We start from the raw sequence: 15,846 nt of genomic DNA, 5'->3' as shown, positions 1-15,846 counted from the left end.
TTTTTGGTAGGAAAAAACCATATTTAAACCAAGTACTCCAGACTGTTGCTTTATATCATGATTTAAACACTTTTGATGTCCATTAAATCCAGAAGGAAGATTGTGAAATTAAGACCTTTTAATCTGGGAAGATGACTAAGGCTGCAAATTCATAAATGAAATCAATTTTATCTTTATAAAGTACTTTTTACATATATTAGTTCATTTGCCCTTCATAATCACCTTTTGTGTGGTAAGCAGAGTGGATATTTTTATTTCAATTTCAATTTTTCAGATGAAAAATTAAGATGCCAATGTTAAGTAGCTGCCAACCCACACAGCAACCAGAACCAAAAATCTGAATTATTGTTATCCACGACAGATGAAAAGAAATTTTTTTTACAAAGTTCAGAATATCAGGAGGCGGGTACATGTTAAAATTGGAAAAAAAAAACTGTTTACTTAAAGTACTATGTTTCCTAGATATGGCAATATAATAAGAATAATCAAATGATTATCAAAAGATTCTGAATATTAGTTCTTTAATTATGACTAATATGTAATAGGTAGATAAATTCTCCTGTCTCACTGGGTAAGGTTTTCAATTAGTAAAGAGAAAAGGGCAGAATTAAAGATCCCCAAATCCTTCTACTTTGAGAATTCTGTGATCTGCGTGTGCATCACTCATTATCAAGAGCTGGCTGAAGCTGAAAACACCAGTTCTGGCTATATCACATGACAGGAAGGAAGGCAGCCACGGATATATGATTAGTGAGTGAATGTCAGGATGGCTGAATGAATAGAAATGTTAGAACAAGGTACCATTCCTCAGATTCACAGATCTATGAGTCTGTAATGTCCTAATTGGAGGGCAGATAGTAATTTCTATCTGATTCTCAAAATTATTGGTTGAAAAGAGTTAATAACTATTATTTAGATCAAAAAATAAATCACGGTTGTTAGAGAAACCTGGGCAACCAGCTCTGGCCATCTGACACTACTGTCATAAGAGTAACTGTTTTTTCCATAGATTAATCCCCAATACTCTTCTCCAAGATGGAAAGCTACATTGAATGTGCACCATTCTGATCCAGCATGGTCTTTGCCATCTTTCTTTTGCATAGAAGGGAGATTAGTCCTGAAAGATTTGTTTTTTCCTTTGAAATGAAAAATGAGAAATTTTGAGATACTATCTTTCTAAATGAGAAATAGTGGCAAAGTGTAGCAGTTTCCACATTCCCATTTGATGGTGGGAAGTGGAACTGTGCCAACATTTAACTCCCTAGAATATGAATCATGCCATTTCACACACTGCTTCCTCCCAACCAAGTGGCACTATTCCCTTTAGGCTGTCCGGTGAAAAGAGCATATGTGTGCATTATGCCCTGAACTGTGTCCCCTAAAATTTATAGGTTAAGGTCCTAACTCCTAGTACCTCAGAATGTGACTGCATTTGGAGATAGGGTCTTTAAAGATGTAATTAAGTTAAAATGGGGTCATTAGAGTGTGTCTTAATTTGATATGACTGGTGTCCTTAGAGGAAAAGGAGATGAGCATGCAGCAGACAAGGAAAAATCTTGTGAAGACACAGGGAGAAAACGACCATCTGCAGACCAGAAAGAGTGGCTTCCATAAAGACTCAACCTGGCCAGCACCTGGATCTCACACTCTTAGTGTCTAGAACTGTTAGGAAATAAATTTATCTTGTTGAAGCCATTCAGTCTATCATTCTTTCTTATGGCAGACCCAGAAAACCAAAACAGTATGTCAGAGCCATGGACAATAGAAGGCAACTGAACCTCTTCCCCAGTTCTTCCTTAAAAGGTAGTTCAAGATGTATACCTCTACCATATTCTGTAGGACTGAATGGAGTTCCGAAGTATTCTATGAATTTAGCAATTTTCCTGGGATGTAAAAGTTAAGTTACAGGCTTTGTAGTTAAAACATCTTTGTCCAACTATTTTGGTGAATTTACTATGAAAAAGTATCTTTTGAGGATTTAAATTATTAAAGAGCAACTTAATGGTGGATTAAGGCTAATGGTAATATTTTACCCTAGGAGAACTTAAAATGTGCATTAAAATGAAATGTACTAAAAAATATCGGACAGGGATACTGTAAATCCCGTATTCATTATGGTAGCTGAGACTCGTGCTTCAGTGAGTTTCTTAAGAGCCCTCAAGCACACAATGGTTGATTATTTAGAAAGACTTTATTAAGATATTTGTGAACACTGAAAGATAAAACACTTTTCTAATTAAAAAAATAGTGAGAGGAGGATAGGGAAAGTTTCATTAATTGATATAAAATTACATATAGGTGGGGGAATAAGTTCTAGTGTTCTATAGCACTGTAGGGTGAATATAGTAAACAATAATTTATCTCACAGGTTCAAAAGATAGAAGAGAGGATTCTGAATGTTTCCAACATAAAGAAGTAATAAATATTTCAGAACAACAGTTCTAGTTTTCTTTTCTTTTTTTGAGACAGAGTCTGGCTCTGTCACCCAGACTGGAGTGGAGTGGTGCGATCTCAGCTCACTACAACCTTTGCCTCCTGGGTTCAAGAGATTCTCCTGCCTCAGCCTCCCAAGTAGCTGAGATTACAGGTGCCCGCCACCATGTCTGGCTAACTTTTGTATTTTTAGTAGAGAGGGGGTTTCACCATGTTGGTCAGGCTGGTCTCGAACTCCTAACCTCAGGTGATCCACCACCGCCCCCCCCTCGGCTTCCCAAGGATTACAGGCATGAGCCACCGTGCCCGGCCCAGTTCTAGTTTTCTTATTTCATCTTTGCATACTTCAACCCCCTACCAGAACAATGAGTAATTCCTAATGTTTCAGAAATGTCAGCCCACAGTAGGTCTTTCTAGAACTGACTACTTCACAAATGCACTGTTGTTTTCAAAAGGGCCAAAGTAATGGCAAATGAGTTATGTTGGGAGTTGTGAGTGTGCTTTATGTAACAGTGAGTACCTAATTAAATGACAGATATTAAAGTGTCCTGTAGCATAAATTACTTAAAACACCATATATATATACACACGCACACATAACCACTATGCAAATAAAGCGAATATTAAAAGACTATCTCGTTCATTGCCATTCAAATCACTCTTCAGTTGGATTACAAAGATTGTAGAGCAGATTATTATGAGCTAATAAATTATTCTAATTCATAACAATAAATAGAAGATTTTTTATTTTGAAAAAAGAAATACTGTGAGACATTATGAAACAAGAAGGAAGTAGGACTTAGCTATATTGTTTCCCTAGCTTCTTGGCAAAGAATACTATAAATTTGACAGTCTTTGTAAATTGAAGCAAAATTTTAAAATGAAAGATACACATTATTTTTTGTTCTATCGTTTGTTAAGAGTTCAATGATTTGTAAAATCATTCATTTTCAACAACAAACATAAATATTTCCACTGGGAAAGTAATTTGAAAGCACTTATTAAAAAATTCACTTAAAAATCAGACATTTTCCATTAACATATTTCATTCAATTATTATATTTTAATGAGAAAAAATATAAACTTACGTGTCATAGACATTGAGCAACCAATTGAGACACATATCCACACAGAGTGGAACATTGACCAGGTCCTTATGCATTTGCTCAAGTCCATCATAAGTTGTTGTCAGACAGTTGATGACATCTGGAACACTGAGGAGCTGGTCATTTTGGTTCAGCTTGTGCTGTTTGAAAATTTCATTTGTTGTACTCAACTCTAAGAGATCCACTAACCAGGGGAGAAGAAGGAATGTGTACAGTCATTACATTACATAACAACATAAAAACAAAGGCATTTCTAGTCTCAAGTATTTAGTTTGATTCTTCAATTTAAGAATCTTTCCTTTTTAGCTAAATTTCAGCTTTTAAAGAAACAAACACATTTCTATTCTTACATTTTACCACACTTTCATACTTTTGAATCTGGACTCTGTCGCTTCCCAATCTTATCCCATTTTTTGCTCTTTGGAATATTAATTTTTCCTACTTTCTTTTTCCGGCTTTCCCTTTGCCAGGCTCTTTTTGCTTTTAAATGTAGCAAGGCATAAATCTCTCAATCTACTTCAAATGGCAACACATATCAAATATTACACTGCTCTCCTCATCTTAACTCCTGCAAACAGCCTGTGCACTGCTCTCTTCATTCTTTGTATCATAGCCAAACTAATTGTTCTTAAGCAGTTTTTTATCATGTACATCATTACACACAAAGTTTACTGAAAAACAGGTTTTGTAGAAAAATAACAGCTCTCCACTGCCTTCTGAATCAAGCCCGATCTATAAGATTGTCACAATCTGGCCATAACCTGATTTACTTCCGATGATGCTCTGACACAGAGGTGACCTGTAGCTAAGAAGAAGTACTAGGGCTTCCCAGGACAGTCCCCACATCCATTAGTCTTCATAAATTTGTTTCCATTCTTACTCTTCATGTGCACCATATCTATGGTAGGCATGGCTGGTGATAGAGCCAGGAGGGTGTGCACAGGAGGCAAAGGCAGAGCCCCTGCTCTCAAAGACATACTGATGGCTTTACTAAAAGGAGGAGTAAACATGCCCTATGAGAAGAATATGCAAATTTCTGCTAGAGCTACTACTTCTAGGAGAGGAAGGACAACTGGAAAAGGCTCCTTGGAGAGGTGCGATTTGAAATGGGCCTTGAAAAATGGATAAAATACAAGAGATCCACATGAAGTAAGAAAAGAATTCCAGGTTTAGAGAAGTGCTTGAGAAAAGGCAAGAATTCAATCAAGTCCAGAGGCTCTAAGGAATGGTGGACTGCGGTGTGGGTGATGTGTGGCTTACTCATGAGTGGTGTTTGCCTACAGTGAAACAGGAGAAATGCATGGGCCAGGCACACACTGCCCAAGGGGAGGCCTGCAAAGGCCTGAGGAGGAGTTTAGATGAAAATGACAAAATCTTTCTTTATTTAATCAATTTTGAGTCATTCATTCACTAACTGAAAACAGAGAGACAAAGCAGATTACCAAACTACCATGTATCTATACATTTATTGATTGTAGAGATGACTCTTCCAAATCTAAACATCTGAGTAAGGAAAATTAGAGCCCACATTAACTCAAGGTCTGCTCATAGAAATCAGTTTTTATAAAATTCTTTCTCTGTCTCTGTATTTAAGCTTTTGGCATAAGAAAATTAGACTAGAAGAACTCTAATCTTATTTTTTCTTATTTTTTAACTTTTTAGCATTAAAAAATAAGAGGCAAAGAGAAAATATTTGGTTACATACATATATGTTATATATTTAACTTTTTAGCATTAAAAATAAGAGGCAAAGAGAAAAAATAAGGTTATATACATATAAAACCAACTTCTCTTCATCTGATGCAAAAACTGTTCTCTCAAAAAAAATGACATATTCTGACAGTTAACTAAAATGAACAAATAGCTTCTTTTGTATTTACCCATTTGTAACCATTCGATAACTACTAATTTTGAATTTTTAAAGACATATATGAAATGTGTCCATGCTAGCTCTCTAACATAGAATTATTTATTTTTTCAAGTTATCTACAAATTAAAAGAACTGCTTTGAACCCGTACAGATTAAATGATTTCAAAAACAACTCAACAGGGAAGACTTTTTTTTTCTTTTTCTTTTTCTTTTTTTTTTAAAAAAAAGATAAACATAAAACATACAAGTCTGGATAACGAAACAATTCATTTCCTTCAGATGTCAAATGTATCATTGGTAAACTTAAGCTAATAGCAAAAAAATAAGTCAAATAATCCTCATATGAGTTAGAGATGGTGTCAGAAAAAAACTAAGAACTATTTGAAATTTTCACTGTCATTCTTACCTCGTTTCTTTGCCCTGTACACTTGACTCTTGAACAGCGCAAGTTTGAACTGTGAGGGTCCACCTACACGTGGAGTTTTTCCAATTAAAGTTAACCACTGAGGGTGCCTGCCTCTCCTGCCTCCTCTGCCACCTCCTCTACCCTTTCTGCCTCTGTTACCCCTGAGACAGCAATACCAACCTCTTCTTCCTCCTCCTCAGCTTATTCAACATGAAGTCGACAAAGATGAAGACCCTTTATGATGAGCACTTCCACTTAGTGAATATTAAATATATTTTCTTTTATTATTTTCTTGATATTTTCTTTTCTCTAGCTTACTTTGTTGTAGAGTAAGAGTATACAATACATAGCATATCAAATATGTTTTGACTGTTAATGTTAAGTTTGGGGTGTCAAGGGTCAAGGGTCAACTGTACAGTTTTCAATTGTAAATCTCTAGAGGGCAGAAGCAAAGTGCCTGACAAAGGAAAGTGTTTAATAAAGGGCAGTAGCTAGGGAACTACAGCTCCCCACAGACACCAAGGAACATATTCAAATATGGCCAAAAGGCTCAAAGTTTTCTGAATTCCAACATCAATTATGCCAGTAACACAGCACTGCTATTGGATCGCCACATGGCATCAGGTGACAACAGACCAAATTCCAAAAAGTCCATTTCCTGCATCAGGCTGTTCCTGCATTTCTTTCTGAAGTCTCCCTGGTGATACACTCTGTAGCTGTGACACTGATTTGCCACATCCCACAGACTATCATGTCTTCAATTTTTAGTGATTTACTCTGACACTTTGTCTTAGTGCCTAAGTCAAGCATAAATCTTCCTGAAGTGTGTCACATTTACGTACCTTTAAAGAACTGACTGCATTTAAATCATAGAAAATTATGATTAAGATTTTCTCGTTTAAAAGGGAGACAAATGACAGCTCAGTCATGTGGTAAATGAAACAAACAGCAGAATCATTTTCTATCCAACTTTCTGACTTTTTCTTTAACCCCACATATAAGGCACAGTGGATGGAATAGAAATGCATCATCATTCTCCTGCTCTGCAAAACAATGAACACTGTTTAGCACCCAATCTTGGGCTTCTCTGACACTTCTCCAGGTGTCAAGCTATGTAGCCATTCTTTATTTTTTAAATTATTTTGTTATTATTATTTTAGCATTTCTCCTATCTCCTCTTCCCCAGAAATATAGGCAGAGCTCAAGGTTTCACATCTGGCCTTTCACTCTGTGAGCCTGAGGCCCTCACTCACTCCCCTTATTTCTGTTATTGCTTCTCTTTGGATGGTTCCAGATTCTCTTTTCTCCTGTTGATCTCCTGCCTCAACACTTGACCTGCGTACCATTGCTCTGATCCCTACAAGAGCTACATAATTCTCTTTCAAGAACCTCTACCCATAAAGGCCTAGCCTTCTTGTCATGATGAAATCCAATCTGCAAACCATGAAATATCCTAACATCCTTCCTTCTTCTACCCTCCACAATTTACCAACTACCCAGTTCCCCCAGTCATCAGTTCTCCCTCAGGCAGCCTTAAAACCCAGACCCTCATCTCCCTTCCTACAACTCCCAGTCAGCTCAGCCTGGATCATCCTTTGCCTGAACTATTTACCCATTCTCTGTTCTCTGCCCTTTGGTCTTGCTTAGCTATTCCCTAAAGCATACTTCCACCTCTGGCCCTATCTGTAAATTCCCACAATAAAGAAAATGCCTCATGGCTTCCCATTCTACAATGAAAAATATCCAAACATGAAATACAACACAATAAGAACTTGAGGAACAAAATAGAAAGGAATTTCAGGAAAGAAATGACCTTCAAATTGACCTAAACTAACTTTAAGGAAATTTCTGGATATTGGACAAATAGCTAAGCTATTCCATTCAGACTCTGTAAGTTGATGTTCCCCGAACACCATCCACACCTTAATTCTCACACAGATAACTCCTTCCCTTCTTATCCTCAATTAACTGCCTCATGCCTAAATCCCAGGTGCCTTTTATAGCCTGGCTCATATGCCCACTAATCAAGGAAACCTGCCTTCTTCATAATGAGGGGACTCTCTTCCTCCTCAGAATATACTTCTCTTTTGCTTCTCTGCTATTACCTATCACATAAAGTTTCAAAATCAAAATACAAAGGAATACAGAAAATACATACATGTAGTCTAAAAGAAAATAATAGAACAAATACCCATTAGTCCATCACACAGCTAAAAAAAAATAGAATGTTACCACTATCTTGGAAGCCCTTTGGAAATCCTGCCTAATTACATCCTCTTACAATTACGGGGCTAACCACTAACCTTTGTATTTCATTTTCAGTTTTTAGAAGTGTCTATGTGTCCCCAAATAATAAAGCAGTTAGCTTTGCATGGGTTTGAACTACGTATAAATGGAACAAAGTGGTAGAAATTTTTTTCTGCTATTTAATTTTTTCATTTAATTTTATAGTTCTAAGATTAAATCATGTTGATGCTGATTACTAGCTCATTGATTTTTGTTGCTGTATTATATTTATAAATATGCCAAATCTGAATAAGTTTACTATTAAAAAGTGCTGCTATAAATCTCCTTGGACACGTCTTCCGGCGTACTGCTATACAACCTTCAAACTCAAATCATTCACTCAGTGTGTCCTAAGCAACCCCTGCTCTGTGCCAGAAATTGTCTGAGATCCTAAGTAGAGAAGAACACAGACTTATCCCTCCCATGATGGAGAAGCAAACAATAACTAATAAACAGATTATTAAAAATTATGATTGACACTTTGCCTTAGTGCCTAAATCAAGCACCAGAAGTGTCATCTAAGGAAAAGAACAGTTCTATGAGGAGCCATAGAAAACCTCATTAAAAGAGAGGTGATCTACAACATTGAGACCTACAGGGATGAGTGTACCAGCCAAGGGAAGAACAGAAGTATTAAGTTGGTCCAAAAGTAATTGAGGTTTTCGCCATTACTTTTAATGAAATACCCTAACTTACTTTTAATGGCAAAAACTGCAATTATTTTTGCACCAACCTATACAAAGAGCTAGGACAAGTGCTTTTTAGGCAGGAGGAATAGAATACAGAGTTTGCCATTTCTATCACTAAGTGGATGATGAAATGGTGATACCCCGGTGGAGCAGAGGGAAGGAGGTGGATAGAGAGGTGAGCCAGGCAAAGACCATTCTGTTCTAAGGGCACCAGGAATCTTTTGTAAGCAGGGCATTGGGTCCCTGTGCAACATTCTCCAAATATGAGTTCCTTGATTGTGAGAATCAAGTCCCTTTATAATGTTTTATTTCCTGCACAATCTTGGGGCCCAACAAATGAATGAACAATGACACTGCCCTCTGCCTTATGCTGGGTGGGGATTTGCACATAATGAGAGACAGCCATGACTGAAAGTAGTTCACAGTGGAGACAGGGCAATCACCTAACATTATTCGAGCACACAAAGGCAAGCACTTGTCACTAAGGTGAGAGAACCTGCTATTACAGGCAATCATAAACTACTGGGAAAACCATGGAGACAGGTAGAATTAGCTTATAAATGTTTCCAAAAGAGGTAAATCTTTAACAGTATTTGGGAGGAATAAAGGGTTATAGGCCATTGCAGAGAAAGGGTCAGGGTATTTCTAGTAAATGGAAAGGAAGGGAGAGGAAGAAGCAGATTAATAATAAACTAGTGAGCTCCAGGAGTGGCCCACAGGCCTTGGCTGGAGGGCAGTGGGAGAAGGCAGTGGGAAAAGTGAAGGCCAGTTGGCTCTGAAAAAAGCACCTCATATACTTGAAATCCAATACAATCTAGCCCTTTTCTAACTGTCATTTAGTTGTTTGTCACTACTAATTTAGTTTAGAAGTTGGAGGAGTCCCTTCTGTTCATCTCAGGTTTGAGGGGAAGAGCTGAGGAGGGGGGTTTTTTCTTTAGGAACCCAAACAACCAAGAGAAGAAAACACTAAATGTGTTAATATGTTTATCCACCCAGAAGTGTTGTTGAAAACTGGGACCATGTTCATAACGACACAAAGCAGTCTTCTGTCAATGGAAATTTTGTGGCTGAGTCATCTATCCCCATTTTACAGCTCATCAGGCCTGAGAAGAACTTCCAGACCCATCAGCTGAATCCTGGAGGTGCAGCTGAGCCTCTTTCAAAACTGCCGTCACCACGGACTCCTGCGCAGACCAAACATCCCTTTTATGTGTTCATAATTTACTTCCTATTCCCTTTTCACTCAACATACTGATCAGTAGCCAGAGGGTGGTGGCTTTCTTTCATTTGTCCTGGTAATTCTGCAACACTTGCTGCAACTACTACAACCTGCTAATTATCTTTGAGGTTCTGTGGATTATGCAAGAGTCAAGGTTATCTCATTCTTCCTTGCATAGACTTATCTGGAGGTGTCTTTCAGCCCTGTAGACCTCTCTTCCATATATAGCTTAAGCTTTTCTTATTTTCAAGCTTTGTATTGCTGTTTTCTCTGAATGACATTATACCTCTCTTTCCTCAACTCTCTTCATGTAGCCAGCTTAAAATTTATTGCTAATTTCTGTTGACTTTCAAGGAGCAGATTTTTCAACCCTAACATATCATTTTTCAAAGCATAATTTTCAAAGCATCACTGAACTGCCTAGACATATATTAACAGTTAACAAAAGGTAGCAAACAAGAATATTTGGAACTTTTCAATTTACCCTATCTTAAAAGAATAGGTAAATATCACTTTCCATATCAACTATCTGACAAGGCCTAGGGTAGACTCAATCATTAGAACTACAACCACAAATAGAATCCAGGTAGCATAAATCTATGTGCTAAGTATTCACATTGCTACTTAATTTAGGTTATTTTGGGGGGAAAATATCCTTTTGATGAAAGGACTGTCACAGAATTCCACTCTGAACACATCCTCCACAGGAAAAATGCATTGATAATACTAAATGTCTCAAGATATATTTAAAAGAAAACAGAGCCTTTTATCTAACTTGTTAAGGTGCCAGTTCAAATTTAGATCAGGAATGTGATTTTTTAGTGTTTCTTTATATACATTTGTCTCATACAAATTGAGACAAAATGGAACTCTACACTTCCAAATGGGCAAAAGGTACTGAAAACACATGACTTAATACTTTCTTTGATTTAATCCTCTTAAACTGGGTGGCAGCACAATTTTTGAAAAAGCTTTTTACATTACTCCTGTGTTTTGGTTAATTTTGTTCTCCAAGTAAGAATGGCATGTGTTCAGTACTGCACACTGATGGGGCAAGTAATAAAATATTTATAGAAACAAAACCAACTCCTTGAGTGAGGAACACTGAAAACCAGATTAACTCGGCAAACACTCCATCCTCTTCATTTATCTTTCTCTCTCTCTCTTTTTTTTTTGTTTTAAAGGCAATTCAAGTAACAGATTGATTAACTTTGGTAGAATAACTTACAACATAGCGCTTTTTGTAGTCTTCGGATTTTGATTGCTGTACGGTAGGCAGAAAAACGTACATTATTGAGGTCAGCTGAAATAGAAAAAGGAACAATTCGAAGATAGGCTTATTATTGAATATATATTGAATGCCAAGAATGTATTTGGTTACTTTGGATGATGAAAAAATATTATGTCTGCCTGAAATAAAAAGTCTTCTCCCAAATTCCCCAACATGTATCCAAGAAAAAAATTAAATGATCTTAAGGACCATATTGAGATACATCTCAAAGCAGTGCTACACAGAAAATTCTAAGAAAGTATTTTCAAACAGGTGTCAGGGCTCAGAACATGGTGAGTTGAGTACTTTGAAATGAAGGAGACTGAAAGGCCTCAGAAGTAAGGTCTCTCTGACCTCTGGGTCTCTTGTCTCCTGCCCCTCTTCTCCTTCCAAAGTGATAAACAGAAATCAGAATTCCTCTTCCCCAACGTGGGTCATAAAAACTAGAACTCCTCTTGCCCAAAGCAAGCCATAAAATCTAGCAAGTTCACTGTGACCTTCACCCTTCTCTCCTGAAGATTCTCCTGCAACAGATATCCTGTCCCTAGAGGAATATGTGGCAGGGAGAAGCCAAGAAGAATCTGAACAGATAGGCCTTGCTGGAATTCCCTTCTCAGTCTATTATCATTAAATTATACCCTTTCATCCAATCACAATTCAAAGCAGTCATCCATTCCTCACTCAATCTAAGTGTAAAAATAGATACTTTTCCCTGTTGTCTTTGAGTCTTCTGAAGGCTCTCATGTCAGGTAAAACTTTGATTAAGTAAATTTCTTGTGCTTTTCTGGTTGACCTGTCTTTTATTATAGGAGTGTCACTATGACCCTTATGATGGGTGAGAAAAGGTATCACCCCTTTCAGTTCATTGGTAGGAAAAAGAGGAAGGTAATGAAGAGAAAGCACAGCTTCTTAAATGCACTGCACAGTAGGCAGAGGGCCCTTCCTTTTTTTCCCAATAAAGGAGATTTTCCTCCAGGGGCATCTCCCCCAAGGACACTTCATTTTCTTCCAGCCACACTGTCCAGCTCACTATCCATGAAGCTCATCTTAATTCTATGTTCCTCCCATCCTGATCGATTTGTTTTTCTGTCCTTTTGCAGATCTCGTTAAAATGATCCTATAATCAATACTCAACCCTTTGGAAACAACAGATATTGCAATTTCTTTCTTCGTCCCCTAAAGACAGAGTATCAGAGATTAGTAGAGTTAAAAGAAAACTCAGGTATCATCAAAATTTGCCCCTTGTTTTACAAGCTAAGCAAACCAGTGATATGTCTTTTGTTTGTCCAACTTTTGCAGGACCCTTCACCCACCAAAATAAAAACTCCCACAGAAGCCCAATATTTGAAGAGATTAAAAAGGGGGCATCCCTTTTATTGAAACAGGAGAGGGAGGCTTCAGGTGCTGCTCTTCTCTCCAGCATCTCCTTAGCTACCCAAAGAGAAAACTTTAAAAAAACCCACTGAACCAAACAGAGGAAGTAGGTTAAACAATAAGTTGAAAGCCACATTGCCCTAGAAATTAAAACAAAATCGGAATTCTCATCTGTGTTTTCTTGCATTTTTGTATAAAAATGAATTTAGCTTTTAACATTTTAGACAAATTTAAACAAGGTGAGCTAAGTTGATGACATGTACTAAATAAAAAGTGAGCCAAAAGCAAATTTAAGGCAGTGAATTGAAGTTGGCTATATTGTAACTGTATATTTATGTATATATTTTTGCATGCAAAGCTGAAGGTTAAGATGACTCAATACGAAGGAGGTAAAACCTACAATTACATTCCTCCCTGTAAATCAAGTCCTTTTGGCTCACATGATTTCAAACCACACAATTCTCCTAAGAAAGGCAATACTTGTTTATTGCATTGCCCTTAGAAGTTTAACTGCTTTTAAATGTCAATGACATGATTCTTTTAACATTAACATGCCATGTAAGAAAAGCTGGTGATTAGCTCCTATTTAAGAATATACAGTTCTCGGCCGGGCACAGTGGTTCATGCCTGTAATCCTAGCACTTTGGGAGGCTGAGGGGGGTGGACTGCCTGAACTCAGGAGTTCGAGACCAGCATGGGCAACATGCTAAAATCGTGTCTCTACTAAAATACAAAAAATTAGCCAGGTGTGGCAGCAGGCGCCTCTGGTCCCAGCTACTCAGGAGGCTGAGAAAGGAGAATTGCTTGAATCCGGGAGGCAGAGGTTGCAGTGAGCCGAGATCACACCACTGCACTCCAGCCTGGGCAACAGAGTGAGACTCTGTCTCAAAAAAACAAAAAGAAAAAGAAAAAAAGAAAAAGAATACACAGTTCTCAGTTGTTTAGGTTAATTAATTACTATTAATAACACTTACCAAGGGATTGAAAGAGTTCGGTCATTTTAGGATGGTCCCAACAGGTGGTCTGTGTTTGATGACTGGAAAAAAAAAGGTAAAATTGTAAAAATAAACAAAAGATCAAAAAACATCATAAAGGCCAAAAAGGAAATACCCAAGTGGAAATGATTTTTTTTTCAAATTTTTAAAAATACATGCAAAATTACCCTCATTATGAACCATCCAGAAACCCAATGCCCAATTAATACTTAATATTTGAAACATCGGCCAGGGACAGTAGCTCTTCCTGTAATCCCAGTACTTTGAGAGGCCAAGGCAGGTGGCTCACTTGAGGTCAGGAGTTTGAGACAAGCCTGGCCAACTTGATGAAACCCTGTCTCTACTAAAAATACAAGAATTAGCCAGGTGCGGTGGCGGTTGCCTGTAGTCCCAGCTACTCAGGAGGGCGAGGCATGAGAATCACTTGAACCTGGGAGGTGGAGGTTGCAGTGAGCCAAGATCCTTTCACTGCACTCTAGCCTGGGTGACAGAGTGAGACACTATCTCAAAAAAAAAAAAATTAATAATAAATTTTAGCTAGGTGTGGTGCCTCACATCTATAATCCCAACACTTTAGGAGCCTGAGATGGGAGCCCAGGAGTTTGACACCAGCTGGGCAACATAGTGAGACCTCATCTCTCTATACAAAAGTTTTTTATAAAATTTTTTAATAATAAATTTCATTTGAGCAACTACATTGTGAAAAGACAAATGAAATTTTTTGCTTTGCCTATTTCAAACAGAATTGAAACTAAAAATTAAAACCTAGATATAAAATGTGACTGTCACGAACCCTTGGGCCTTGACTTGATGTGGCCAGATCAATGCAGGCTCCAGAATACACCCATATCTGTTAAGCAGATGTAGATATCATTCAGAACAAATCCTCCAACAGCAGAAGTAGTGCTGTGAGAGTCACTACCCTTTAGAAGTCTCGTCATATTTCCAAAGGCTGCAGAAACAAGTTTAACTCTGAATGACATCATCCCACAATCTATGGAGCCTCCCTCCTCTTCTACCTTGAGTCGAACCGCCCTCTGCGCAAATCTACCCTTTCTTCTCTTCATGTGTATCTGGATTCCCCGCTCCCCTCAGGCAAGTGTCTCTTGCCACTTTGACTCGGTGTTCCTCTTCTCAGCTTCCTCCCATTAACCAGTATTATTATTTTCTATATGTATTAAACTATTTTCCTCATGTTCTTCACTTTAAAAGCAAGTTGTATACTTTCTCTGTTTCTGTAAATTTCCAAACTAATTCATACGTTAGATGGAACTTTTGGGGTAATAAACTGAGATTAAAACATAAATGGAATGCTTCAATTAAGTGTCTTAGATAAACAGTTCATGACTTTGGTGGGTCAGTGGCCTTACATTTAAAAAGAGTTAACTGCCCCTTATCTAGGTCAGTGTATATTAATAACATAATAGTGCTCCAAAGACTTCTTAAATGACACCTAGTTCTTATAAAATTATTTAGTAAGTTAAATGAACCAGCATAGTACCTAAGACAGTGATATTACAACATTCATAAAATCAAATTCAAGAGAAATTAGTTTTTAAGCCTATGTAATATATCAAAAACTGGGGCATGTCACTGGGAAAAGAACATCATCACTGTTACATACACACAGGTAACAAAAACCCCAAATAACTCAAACTTACCTTTGAAAAATATTTAAAGTGTGTATTTGCAATTCGGTATGTATCCTGGAAATATTAGCAACTGGGTATGTATCCTGGAAATTCCAAGATCTCAAACAAAATAATATAACTACAATGTGAAGATCTGTCTTAGAAAGAGCTGGAAAGTTGTCTGGCTCCTCTACCCAGATTCTTGACTTCAATGCAGAGACAAATACTTATACTTCATAGTCCACTACCGAACACCAACAAAACCATTCCATCCTTTTGGTTTGATGGTAGTGATACTATCCAAATTGCTCCAAAGCCCATGGAGTGGGTACTGAAGTTGTTTGACATAAATTCTTGGTATTCATCATTAGGCTCAGAGCTTTACAGAAATGCAGAGTCTCAGAAAAATTTCCTCCCTATCACCAACAAGTATGGAAGGATTTGCTGAGGAGGTAATGCAATTCCAGTAAGGCATCATGGGCTCCCAGTCTGAGAGAACCTACTAGGATTCATTGATCTCTTGTCGTCTCTTTCAGGGAATTTCAATCCCCATGACAACAGTATTGT

At 37.5% G+C, this 15,846-nt stretch overlaps 1 protein-coding gene across 2 annotated transcripts in view; it reads right to left on the bottom strand.

The window, feature by feature from the left end:
* UTRN (utrophin) overlaps positions 1 to 15,846 on the bottom strand; it is a 581,550-nt gene that overhangs the window by 73,429 nt on the left and 492,275 nt on the right. For both annotated transcript variants that reach the window (XM_025381643.1, XM_025381644.1), the window contains exons 59-61: positions 13,628 to 13,689; positions 11,238 to 11,312; positions 3,522 to 3,723 (exon numbers count right to left, since the gene is read on the bottom strand). In XM_025381643.1, coding sequence (XP_025237428.1) covers positions 3,522 to 3,723; positions 11,238 to 11,312; positions 13,628 to 13,689 — 339 coding nt within the window. The remainder of the gene's footprint in view (positions 1 to 3,521; positions 3,724 to 11,237; positions 11,313 to 13,627; positions 13,690 to 15,846) is intronic.

Source organism: Theropithecus gelada, chromosome 4 (assembly GCF_003255815.1).
Source record: "Theropithecus gelada isolate Dixy chromosome 4, Tgel_1.0, whole genome shotgun sequence".
NCBI classification, from domain to species: domain Eukaryota; kingdom Metazoa; phylum Chordata; class Mammalia; order Primates; family Cercopithecidae; genus Theropithecus; species Theropithecus gelada.
This window is presented reverse-complemented; position numbering and strand designations above follow the sequence as displayed.